At 40.9% G+C, this 13,286-nt stretch overlaps 1 protein-coding gene across 1 annotated transcript in view; it reads right to left on the bottom strand.

The window, feature by feature from the left end:
• LOC136314204 (collagen alpha-4(VI) chain-like) overlaps positions 1-13,286 on the bottom strand; it is a 127,594-nt gene that overhangs the window by 73,321 nt on the left and 40,987 nt on the right. The window contains exons 9-13 of the mRNA XM_066244769.1: positions 12,365-12,699; positions 10,608-10,686; positions 5,668-5,813; positions 5,440-5,532; positions 3,743-3,796 (exon numbers count right to left, since the gene is read on the bottom strand). Coding sequence (XP_066100866.1) covers positions 3,743-3,796; positions 5,440-5,532; positions 5,668-5,813; positions 10,608-10,686; positions 12,365-12,699 — 707 coding nt within the window. The remainder of the gene's footprint in view (positions 1-3,742; positions 3,797-5,439; positions 5,533-5,667; positions 5,814-10,607; positions 10,687-12,364; positions 12,700-13,286) is intronic.

Raw genomic sequence — 13,286 nt, 5'->3', positions numbered from 1 at the left:
CCTAAACAAAATAGTGCAAGTCCACAATCCCCATTTCTGGAATGTATTTCTTTTTTTTTCTTTTTTTAATAAATTTTTATTAATGGTAATGGGATGACATTAATAAATCAGGGTACATATATTCAAAGAAAACATGTCTAGGTTATTTTGTCATTAAATTATGTTGCATACCCCTCGCCCAAAGTCAGATTGTCCTCCGTCACCCTCTATCTAGTTCTCTGTGCCCCTCCCCCTCCCCCTAACTCTCTCCCTCCCTCCCTCCCTCCCATGTCCTCCCTCCCCCCACCCCTGGTAACCACCACTCTCTTGTCCATGTCTCTTAGTCTCATTTTTATGTTCCACCAACGTATGGAATCATGTAGTTCTTGTTTTTTTCTGATTTACTTATTTCACTCCGTATAATGTTATCAAGTTCCCACCATTTTGCTGTAAATGATCTGATGTCATCATTTCTTATGGCTGAGTAGTATTCCATAGTGTATATGTGCCACATCTTCTTTATCCAGTCTTCTATTGAAGGGCTTTGTGGTAGTTTCCATGTCTTGGCCACTGTGAACAGTGCTGCAATGAACATGGGGCTACATGTGTCTTTACGTATCAATGTTTCTGAGGTTTTGGCGTATATACCCAGTAGAGGGATTGCTGGGTCATAAGGTAGTTCTATTTTCAGTTTTTTGAGGAACCACCATACTTTCCTCCATAATGGTTGCACTACTTTACAGTCCCACCAACAGTGGATGAGAGTTCCCTTTTCTCCGCAGCCTCTCCAACATTTGCTATTACCTGTCTTGTTGATAATAGCTAATCTAACAGGGGTGAGGTGGTATCTCATTGTAGTTTTGATTTGCATTTCTCTAATAACTAATGAAGCTGAGCATCTTTTCATATATCTGTTGGCCATTTGTATCTCTTCCTGGGAGAAGTGTCTGTTCATGTCCTCTTCCCATTTTTTTATTGGATTGTTTGTTTGTTTGTTGTTGAGTTTTATGAGTTCTTTGTAAATTTTGGATATTAGGCCCTTATCTGAGCTGTTGTTTGAAAATATAATTTCCCATTTAGTTGGCTTTCTGTTTATTTTGATATCAGTTTCTCTTGCTGAGCAAAAACTTTTAATTCTGATGTAGTCCCATTCATTTATCTTTGCCTTCACTTCTCTTGCCATTGGAGTCAAGTTCATAAAATGTTCTTTACAACCCAGGTCCATGATTTTAGTACCTATGTCTTCTTCTATGTACTTTATTGTTTCAGGTCTTATATTTAGGTCTTTGATCCATTTTGAGTTAATTTTAGTACACGGGGACAGGCTGTAGTCGAGTTTCATTCTTTTGCATGTGGCTTTCCAGTTTTCCCAACACCATTTGTTGAAGAGGCTTTCTTTTCTCCATTGTGTGTTGTTGGCCCCTTTATCAAAGATTATTTGACCATATATATGTGGTTTTATTTCTGGGCTTTCTATTCTGTTCCATTGGTCTGAGTGTCTATTGGAATGTATTTCTAACACCTAAGACTGTACTGAGGCAAAATAGGAGTTGAGCAATTCTCCCATAAATGTAATCACAGAAATGGATCAGCTTACAGAGGTTTCAGCAGCTGCATTTTTCTCTAGTTTCCTCTTATTTTCCAAGTTCAAGCAGCCTAAATGTTCAATAATAAAATGATGTAGAATGGGGACTTTCATGCTTATATACACCAGCAGTTTGAAAAGTTTCGGAGGGAGGTGCTCACAAAATTAAAACTATTTTCCCAACTACAGTCAAATGTTTTTTTACTCTAATGCTCTCCCAAGTATACAATAGAGTTTTTAAGGGGCCACATAGCAAGTGATATCACAGCAGACCAAATACAAAAGCAGACATATGAATCTAACTGAATAAGCTAGACCTTAAAGATATTTGAAAATATGTTTTTAAGGAGGGGCACAAAGAAAACTAGATAGAAGGTGACAGAGGACAATCTGACTTTGAGTGATGGGTATGCAACATACTTGAATGACAAGATAACCTGGACATGTTTTCTTTGAATATATGTACCCTGATTTATTTATGTCACCCCATTAAAAAAATAAAATTATTTTTAAAAAAAGAGTGAGTCTTAGATGGATGGAACAGAGGGAATCTGGTCATTTTTAAAAAATAAAACATCGTTCAGACTTAAATATATATATTAAAAAAATGCCATCCAGAAGTGCACAGGTTGGGCACAATCCCCCAGTCAGGGCACAAACAGAAACAGATTAATGTTCCTGTCTCTCTCTCTTATGCTCTCCCTTCTTCTCTCTACAAAATCAATAAAATAAACATTTTTTAAAATGCCACTCTTTTCACAACTATATTTTGTTTTGGAAAATATCATTATTTTCCATAAAGAAATGCATCATTTATGTTAAGGGTTTATCTTTGTCATTTTGAAATAAAATAGATTATTTAAAATTTGTTTTAATTTCAAATGTGGTAAATAACAATAGGTAGAAACCACATTAACAAAAGCTCTTCGAGGTTCTTAGTAATCTTTGAGAGTATAAGGGTACATCTGGGGACCAAAAAGCTTGAGAACCAGTGGTATACACAAATCAACTTTAAAATAAACCCCCATGGCAATATGGTTTTCCATCATTTAAAATTAACTGAAAACATGCCTGAACGGTGGTGGCACAGTGGATAGAACATCAACCTGGGATGCTAAGTTCCCCAGTTCAAAACCCTGAGGTCACCGGCTTGAGCACAGGCTCATGGGCTTGGGTATATGCTTGCCAAATAGAATACAGAATTCCTGGCTTGACAGGATCGGATCATCAACATGAACCCAAGGTCACTGGCTTGAGCCCAAATCGCTGGCTTGAAGCCCAAGGTCACTGTCCTGAGCCTAAGGTCCCTGGCTTGAGCAAGGGGTCACTGGTTTGGCTTGAGCCTGCAGTCAAGGCACATATGAGAAACAATCAATGAATAACTAAAGAAAGCAACTATGAGTTGATGCTTTTCATCTCTCTCCTCCCTCTCTCTCTCTCTTCCTATCTGTCTCTCTCATTTAAAAAAGTTTTAAATAAAATAATTTAAAAAATAAAATTAACTGAAAGCAATGGGGTTTTTTAATCCTTTTGGTATTTATATGATGAAATAAAGATTATCCCTACCACACTCCAGTCTCCTCGCTAACAATTCTCTCTATAACATACATTTTTCTCCACAGCCAATCACATGATAGATAACGTTCACTTGTCCAGGAATGTATCTGAGGTTCTATGCAAACCAGCAGTGGGTAACTATAATTCCACCACCTTATCAGCCACTCAGGAAGGCATCTGAATGGTCATGTTACAAGAAAGGCCTTGATTCTCTTCATTTAGTTAAACCATTTACAAACATGGCTATGGCATTAATAGTAACAAATGACCCACAATTTTGCTCACACTTAACAACTACTAATTACATGCAAGTACAATAGACACAGGCCTCATTTTCAGTTATCACAAATTCACTCATTAAAAAAAAAAAAAAGCCATACCTCCTCATTAAACACCTTCTAAAGACTTTGTATCTTTACACAATTTGTTCACCTGACATTTGTTATAATAAATGATAGTTTTTACATAGGTACAGGTATTTTAAACCCATTTTATTCTTTAAACCAATTTTAAATGGCATTGATGAGAAAAACTTTCACGACTTAAGTGCAATTAAGTATTGCTAATATTTGGCCCATTTTACAATGTCCCAACAAAGAAAAAATAAGATTCAACACTTACATGTCCACCTTCTTCACCCGGATGACCAAGTAATCCGTCAAGCCCCCTTTCTCCCTGAAGAAAGAAATCAAAATAAAAAACTTGGACTCTAAATTCTTCATTTCTCAAATCTACATGAAATGACAATTGTTACCATTAGATAACCTTGTGTCATTGAGATGGCATTTTCTTGAGAATCTATTAAATGTTGAGCACAATGTGCAAAGACAAAGAAACAAGTATTCATGGTCTATCTTACAGTGAAAATTTGAATATCCATTTATCTTAATAATTGATACATCACCTATTTTTATTTTTCTAAAATACCTTTTTAAGCCACTCTGTTGTGAAAATCCAAACCAAAACTAGTTTCCAGCCAAATGTTTAAGGAAAACTGTTTTCTTAAAGAGGGCTTTGACTTTGTTTTACAAAACATCAATAAGCAAAGGTATTGGTATCAATAACCAGCCATATTACTTATTTCTATAAATAGTTGAGACTCAACTATTTAGTCTCTCTCTTTTTGTTTCCTGGGTTTTGTTTTTTTTTAACTTCTCTTGATACCTAAAAACACATACCATTCCTTCTCAAGAGAGTTTGGCTTGCCATTTTATAGCCAGATGTGTTTATTTAGTCTAAAAACTCATCCATCCATAATACATGGGAACCACAGTCTATTTATGATCAACAAAGATAGGAAAGTCAATACAACCGACCACTGAAATTTAACAAACAGAAAGAGCAGAGAAGTCAAAATTCTAAAACACTCGTCTTTGACCTCTGAGGCATAGTCCTTAAGTTAAAAAAAAACGTCAAGAGGTTCCCAAGCTTGATTTTCTGATTCTCCAGTCTGATGTTTAGGAACAATATGAGGAGGGAAATAATCTAGTCCTAATGCAAAACTACAACTTATACAACTTATTTTTCAAAAAATAATTATACACTTTATACCATTCTATATTAAAATTGACCCCCAAAGTAAGGAACAGCTCATTCCAACAACCTCATGGAAAACCTTACAAAGAGAGTGTGTAAAAACATGAAAGATGAACAAAGACAGGAGGTTTGATTCAACCTTATATGCGGATTTGTCACTATCCCCCCCATCCTGGAGCTAGAGTTCCTATGAGAATGGAACCTTATTTCCCTGGATGTCTAAGGACCATTTCTAATGAGATATTCTCCCTTAAAAGTGAAGTAGTAATTTTCCTATAACTTAACTCAGAGTTAACAAAGAGATGCCAATTACCCACTAGTAAACCAGTGATTGTATCCTTCCTCGGAGTTTAATGCTATAGATTAGGAGGTGAGATAGAAGGAAAAGAGGCATTGACTACTGTAAAGAAAGCAGACGATGGACAAGTGAAAATTTAGAAGACAAGTCAAAACATCTGTGCAGTGAGAGAATCTACAAAAGTCTTTGTCAAATAAATGTAAGTGGGCAGCATTATAGAGTAGAAAGAATGTGAGTCAGGTAGACAGGGGCTTACATTCAAAAATGCTTCTTCATAACTGTCCAACTTTGGGAAAATAATAGTCCCTCTCTGAGCCTCAATTTCAAGTCTATTAAATAGCATTTACCTCAAAGGTTTGTTAAGAGGGTAGAATTACAATAACTGTGTTAAGGACATAACAGAGTCTACTATGTAGTCATCTACAGTCATCTACCTGAAATGTAATCTCACTCCTTCCCCCATCCACACCCAACAAATTCTTACCTTCCTCCCAGGGCTCCCTCTCTGGCCTCTGTCCCCTTCTTCTCCAAAACACTTTGCATATAGATTGCAGCATGTTCTTTCTACAACTGTGTCCTGAAAGACAGAGCCGATATCACATATGAGTTTTTTCATCTGTTAACCTACATCACATTACACACTAAAAAGACAAAACTCTTTCAGGGCTTTTAAAACCCTGTGGATGGTATTTTTTTAAAAAAAAATACTTACAAGATTTTTTAGTAAGATGCTTGGGAGGGATTGTAATGTGATACTCAAAGGTTGAGTATATGCAAATCCTCTGCCAAATTCTAGCTCCTGGAGTTCTTCCAATTTCTGTACACCTTCCAGGCCAATAATGAGGAGTCCAGAGAATCCTTCAAGATACCAGCAGGTGGGTAATTTACTTATATGTCTTCTGAATGGTCTGTCTTTGTCTTGGCCCCAGATATTGATCCATCACCCCTCCTTTCCTATTTTTGTTAAAATAAAAACTAGGGCCCTGGCCGGTTGGCTCAGTGGTAGAGCGTCGGCCTGGTGTGCGGGGGACCCGGGTTCGATTCCCGGCTAGGGCACGCAGGAGAAGCGCCCATTTGCTTCTCCACCCCGCCCCCCTCCTTTCTCTCTGTCTCTCTCTTCCCCTCCCGCAGCCAAGGCTCCATTGGAGCAAAGATGGCCTGGGCTCTGGGGATGGCTCCTTGGCCTCTGCCCCAGGTGCTAGAGTGGCTCTGGTCGCGGCAGAGCGACGCCCCAGGAGGGGCAGAGCATCGCCCCCTGGTGGGCAGAGCGTTGCCCCTGGTGGGCGTGCTGGGTGGATCCCGGTCGGGCGCATGCGGGAGTCTGTCTGTCTCTCCCCATTTCCAGCTTCAGAAAAAAAAGAGAGAAGATGACGTCAGAGTAATGGCGGAGTAGGAAGCGATACCGATAAATCTCCCCCAAAACTCAACAAGATCTTCAACCAGAAACAGAAAAACGTATACTTGGAGCCTCCAGATGCTTCACAATACACCCGAAGGTATGGTCGAGTGAAAAATTGGCTAAATATATAACCAAACCCTGAAGGAAATAGGGAGTAAGAAATGCTCCGCCTTCCTCACTAACCTAAACAGGGCGGCTTTCTCTGGTAACTGTGAATATAGAAAAAAAAGAGAAAAAAATACTAGCTCACGGCATTCTTTCTTGAAGAATTGGTCTGATACCTTTCAGCCCCACCAGCTGAGGGTTAAGCAGTTAGGTGGAATCACAAAGGACTCCTAATTTTCCTACAGTCCCTACTTTTTATTTCGTAGAGGGTTTTCACCCATTATTATGTTATATTCTTTTAAACCCATTCGTGATGTAGATTTGTGGTTTGCTCTTAGAAACTATGGCATCATTGGAACCGTTCACAAATATTCTGGTTTCTCTTCTTAAGGGCACATTACAGGATTCTACTTCTTTGGGAAAGTTATAAACTCTCATGAATTCCCAATTTCTTATCTATAAAAATATTATTTCATATAAGTTAAAACTGCCCATATGGCTTGCTCTGACCAGTTAAATGTATACAGAAGAGATATGTGCCACTCCCACAGGGATCTCAAACTCATGGCCCGCCGAACAATTTTGTGCGGCCCACAGACTGTTTTCAACTGCAGTGAGAAAAGTGTTGCGTAACAGTTGCCTTTTGTAGACCTAGTGCGGCCCGCCGAACCGCTGTGATCTTGCTCTGCGGCCCACATGCTGAGTTGAGTTTGAGACCCCTGCCCTAGGAGAAACTTTAAGAATAGGGAACAATTTGCCTCGTTTCCTTTCCCCCGCCACAGGACTTGCTTCAGCCTGTATCTGTGAGTGATGAGCATGCAACATACATGAGTGATCATGGGCATAAAATGAACAGTCTTGCTATTTTAAGCCACTGAGATTTGGAGGTTTGGTATTGTAGCCCAGTGGTCGGCAAACTCATTAGTCAACAGAGCCAAATATCAACAGTATAACGATTGAAATTTCATTTGAGAGCCAGATGTTTTAAACTGAAACTATATAGGTAGGAACATTGTTATTAACTTAATTAGGGTGCTCCTAAGCTGGTCAAAGAGCCGCACTCAAAGGGCCACAGAGTCGCATGTGGCTCGCGAGCTGCGGTTTGCCAACTGCTGGCCTAGCCTATTCTACTGAATCAGGCACTAAAACAGATCATCTGGATTTGCCCATGTAACAGAGAACAAATGAACAAGGACATTTTTCTCTTTTTTTTAGTGAGAGGAAGGGAGGCAGAGACTGACTCCAACATGTACCCCAACTGGAATCTACCCATCAAGCCCACCAAGGTGTGATGCTCTGTCCGTCTGGGACCCTTGTTCTGTTGCAACCGGAGCCATTTTTTAGTGTCTGAGGTGGAGGCCATAGAGGCCATGGAGCCATCCTCAATGCCCTGGGCCAACTCACCCCAATCAAGCCATGGCTGCAAGAGGGGGGGGTGGGGAGAGAGAGAGAGAGAGAGAGAGAGAGAGGAATGAGGGGGGAGGGGTGGAGAAGCAGATGGGTGCTTCTTCTGTGTGCCCTGACCGGGAATCGAACCCAGGACATCCACACGCTGGACCGACACCCTACCACTGAGCTAACCAGCCAGGGCACAAGGACACTTTTCAAATTTGTCTAAGAATCACTTGTTTGTAGAATTTCAGAACAAATATTAGTGTTAATATTTTGAACAGTAAGTTCATACATACATATCAGCTATTTGCTAGTGCAAAAAACAAAACAAAACCTTGAAAAGCTGTTTAACAATCTTGTGGTTAAAAGTCGTTATAAATATTCTTACTATTTCCTGGAAGGGGAATGGAATTGCTGATCTAGCACACACACAGTTTTCAGTCTTTTATCATACACTCCCAAATCTCTTCCAGAAAAGTGGCAACAACTTAAACTCCCAGTTAGTAATCTGTTCAGTGAATTTAACTGGGAGAGAATTGTCATAAGAAGATCTTCCAACACATTGTTAACCCTTTGAGTAGCACGGACGTTCACGTATGTCCTCCTGCCTCTTGACCATCCAGAGTACAATCGTACATGTACGTCTTTAAACTTTGAGCTGGAGAACATAAAAAAGGGCAATGCGTCTCAAGACATACTACACTCATGTTAGCTCCGAGATGGCGTGACAAAAGAGAGGTCAACATGCTAACTACAATTCATGAGGATTTGATTGAAACTGGCCAAAGTGATTATACTACTGGGCAAAGCATTACCAAACCATTAAGGGTGGTTAGGTATAATGAGAATATGGGTTTGATTGATAAAGCTGATAGGCAAATAAGTATCACAGGAAATGTCAGAAAAACCATGAAATGGTATATAAAACTTTTTTCATGAAATTGACATTGCTGTTTTGAACTCATATATTGTGTATCGGATGAAGACTGGAGGAAGACCACAGCTATCTGACTTCAGACGGAAGCTCATTCATTGATCAGCTTTTGGAGGAGTTTGTGAAAGAGAGGAAATCACCCAGAAGAGGCCGACCGTTTCAGTAGGAGACAGCCTTCGTCTTTCAGAGCATCACTTCCCAAAGCCAGTCCCTGCCACAGCCTCAAAGGATAAACCACAAGGAAAGGGCTTCGTATGTCAGCACACTACAGAAGGGAGCATAAACAGAGGAACACAGGGTGATGTGCATTGAATGTAACAAACCACTTTGCCTGCATCCATGTTTCGAGGAATACCACAGTTTGAAAATTTTTTAAATGTAAGGATTAAGTAAAAAAAATACCTATAAATTGTCCTAAGAATATCATCATATGCATGTAAATATTTGAGATTCTGCTAATAACAATACTTCTTTATTTACAGATGGGAAGTACACGAGAATCGCATGAGATAACAAAAATTTTTATTTTAAAAATGTGTAAGGCAACATTTAAAAAAGGCAAATGTATGTTCTTCTTGTTTCCATAAATTGGTTATCAAACAAACATGATTTTAAGTTAATAAAACTGGAACTGGAACTAATTTCATTTTTTGAAGAAAAAAAAAACCTCACTCTCTGGGGTCAGCAAGCATGAAAAAAAACTCACTACTCAAAGGGTTAAACAAGGGAAAACATCATTCCCAGAACATGTTGAACATACTCAGCTTGAACAAGGCATGTTGCTGGTTGTTCACCCTGAGTTGGCTTTAGAGCAGGGGTCCCCAAACTACGGCCCGCGGGCCACATGCGGCCCCCTGAGGCCATTTATCCGGCCCCCACTGCACTTCCAGAAGGGGCACCTCTTTCATTGGTGGTCAGTGAGAGGAGCATAGTTCCCATTGAAATACTGGTCAGTTTGTTGATTTAAATTTACTTGTTCTTTATTTTAAATGTTATATTTGTTCCCGTTTTGTTTTTTTACTTTAAAATAAGATATGTGCAGTGTGCATAGGGATTTGTTCATAGTTTTTTTTATAGTTCGGCCCTCCAATGGTCTGAGGGACAGTGAACTGGCCCCCTGTGTAAAAAGTTTGGGGACCCCTGCTTTAGAGGCTTTATGTGGCACACACAGGGAAGGCCAAAGTAAGCAGGCACAGTTGTGCCTAAGGACACCCAGCTGAGGTGGTGGGCACTGAAATGCAGCCAGCACACCGCGCACCAGGCCAGGGGCCCAGGCACAGGACTGCGCCCACCCAGAGCACTGGGCATCTTTCTCTAACTTCACAGACGCTATAAAGACTAGTAGCAGCCCTTGGAGATGAAGAGGGGGCAGATAAGGGAGCAAACAAGGGAGGACAGGCAATGGAAAGAGCAAGACCCAGATTCAGGCTGATTCCAGATTTTAAGGAAAAGAGACATGCGGACCCCAGGGTAGCCTAAAGAAGCAAACAGCACCCACCCACCGCGGAGTAGGAGTTGCACCTTCACCCCTCTCCTCACCCTCAAAAGTAGATGCCAGGCTGGTAACTGGTCAGTCCAGCCTCTGTGAGGCCCCTGGTCAGTGTCAGGGGGATGCACCCACAGGGTCTCAGCCTTGAACAGCCCCCCGATTCATATACAAAGAGGGAGGCTGAGTATCCGCCTAGAGGGCACTGAGCTCCTATCACCAAGGTTAACGTAGGGGAGGCATAATCGAGTCCAGCGCCATCTGCAAATCTGAAAGCAAGTGTCTCAGCCCCTGCGAGAGGAATGAGGCCCACGCAGGGCGGCTCTGTGAACTTACCTTTGCCCCGGAGACGCTCAGATGTTCTCTTCATTCTCTCTAAATCATCATCCAGTCCGTCTGTAAACACGAGAAGGACCTGTGGTTTGGAGGGCGGGGGCGGGGGTGGGGGGGATGTTGTTTGGAGGGTGGAAGGGAATGGGAGAAGTGCAGAAGCAGAGAAAGGGGAAGAGAGGGGAAGGAGGAAGGGAATGGAGAAGACAGATGCTATAAATTGCACATTTCTTTAAAATGCAAGGATATGGTTAGCTTTTCTGGTTGTCTGCAGCTTTCCACGCTGTTCTCTTTTACCCACTGATTATTCATTTTATTATAGTACATTCATCTCTACTTCAACTTCCCCTGTTCCTCCCCACCCCACACACACAAAAAAAAATTGGACCAGCTTAACACGTTCACTTAAAAATACCTTCTAAAAATTGTCTTACAATATGCACCTTCAGTAATGTAAAAAAACACCAAGAAATTGTCACATTTTCTACAATTAAAATGTTCTACCTTTACTTATAAAAAATTTTAATTTTAAACAATGAATTATACTAGTGAAGAAATAAATTCATTAGATACATGACTGAAGGAAAAAAATAAATGTCATGTTTAAAGCTTGGGGATGTCATTTCTTAATAAATGCCAATAAGATCTAGCAATCTCTCGAGATGTTTGTGGGTGTAAAGTTTTGGGGCACTAAAAAGGAAAGAGGTGACCATGGGCTGAATAGCTTGGCTGGTTAGAGATTTGTCTCGAACTACAGAGGTTGCCAGTTTGATCCCCCATCAGGGCACATATAGAAACAGATCAATGTTCCTGTCTCTCTTTCTCCTTTCTTCTCTCTCTCAAAGCAATAAATAAATTTTTTTTAAAAAAAATTAAAAAGGGGCCCTGGCCGGTTGGCTCAGTGGTAGAGCATCGGCCTGGCGTGCGGGGGACCCGGGTTCGATTCCCGGCCAGGGCACACAGGAGAAGCACCCATCTGCTTCTCCACCCCTCCCCCTCTCCTTCCTCTCTGTCTCTCTCTTCCCCTCCCGCAACAGAGGCTCCATTGGAGCAAAGATGGCCCAGGCGCTGGGGATGGCTCCTTGGCCACTGCCCCAGGCGCTAGAGTGGCTCTGGTCACAACAGAGCGATGCCCTGGAGGGGCAGAGCATCGCCCCCTGGTGGGCAGAGCTTCGCCCCTGGTGGGCGTGCCGGGTGGATCCCGGTCGGGCACATGCGGGAGTCTGTCTGACTGTCTCTCTCCGTTTCCAGCTTCAGAAAAATACAAAAAAAAAAATTTAAATTTTAAAAAGTAAAAAAATAAATAAATAAATAAAAATAAAAATAAAAAAGGGAAGAGTAGGCTGTACTCTTCCCCAAAAAGACAGTTCATTCAAGGTGAAGAGTAGAAAAATAATAGGCCCTACTCTATGTGGCAATCAATAACCGCAAAGATCTAGGGAGTCTCAAAATATCTTCCAGTGATCTTTGGAATAGATTATTCCATGGAAGAATCCAGGTCACTAAACCGTGGATACCTTGAGAGCATACCTTTCATCCCTACTGGCATTATCCAACATAGAGCCTCTAGGGCTTAGTAAATATGCATTGACTGAATGAAAGTACGTTTCTTGTTGGTCTTTACTGGGTAAGACTATGGTTTTCTTCTATGTAGGATCTCCAGTGAAGAACAGTTTAGCTGGCCTCAGTCACAAAAGCTTTATTCCCAGCTCCCCTCAACCATGCCTAGAGGCTCCATAACATGTGTTCTCAGCATTTATTACCTTCACGTTAGCAGAAGAGAGGTGGAGAGCATTATCTCCCAGGGACTGCAAAAAATCCACATTCATACGGTTGCTCTTTGCAGCCTGGCTAACCAAGAACTTCTGAATAGTTTCATCACTGTACTTCCCAAAGCCTGAGTCGAAGATAATCTGGCCATTTGAGCCAGGAATCAAGTAGCGAAACATTGTGTTGATCTGACCAGACGCGTTACAGCTGATGTTAGAAAGCAAGGCCATATGTCCCATCAGCCCTGGCAGTATCTCTTGAAGCTTCTTCTGATCTTGCCTTGTTGGAGTGGAGATAGCAATTCCTACAGACAAATCTATGTTGCATTCTTTGAAGGTGGAGGAGGAAAAAAAAAACAAATTAGTCATCTATAGATGCAGGACCAAGCCCAGCAGATATCAGCCAAGATTGCCCTGAAGAAGAACCCTAGTCTACCCACAGAACTATAAACTCAGTAACGGTTGTTGTTTAATTTAGGGAATGGTTTGTTACATAGCAAAAGCTAACTGGTACAATATATACTGTTTCATACCTCTACACCTCCACAAATCCTATTCCCTCTAGCTGAAGTATCTTTTCCCATCCCCTCAACCCCAGCCTGGTTCACTCATATATATCTTTCAAGTAGAAGTTTAAGTACCCCCTCCCTAAAGCTTTCTGATTCATGTTCCCAGCTCCTCAAGTTGAATTATCAAATGCCCCTGATTTACTTTACTTGACCTTCTCTACCACTAAACAAGAATTATTTGATAGTAGGACTATGTCATCTTACTTTTCCAGTGCCTAATGCAGATAGATGCTCATTAAATGTTTGACAAGTGAATGAAGAAGGGAATATAAATGATGAGCCTTGAGTCACTTTCAGCGTGAGCAATACTATTTTCTTTTCCCCTGCAAGTTTTCTTCCTCATTCAA

This window comes from Saccopteryx bilineata, chromosome 10 (genome assembly GCF_036850765.1).
Source record: "Saccopteryx bilineata isolate mSacBil1 chromosome 10, mSacBil1_pri_phased_curated, whole genome shotgun sequence".
Taxonomy (NCBI): Eukaryota; Metazoa; Chordata; class Mammalia; order Chiroptera; family Emballonuridae; genus Saccopteryx; species Saccopteryx bilineata.
The sequence above is the reverse complement of the archived record's forward strand: the minus strand, read 5'-3'. Positions and strand labels throughout refer to the sequence as shown.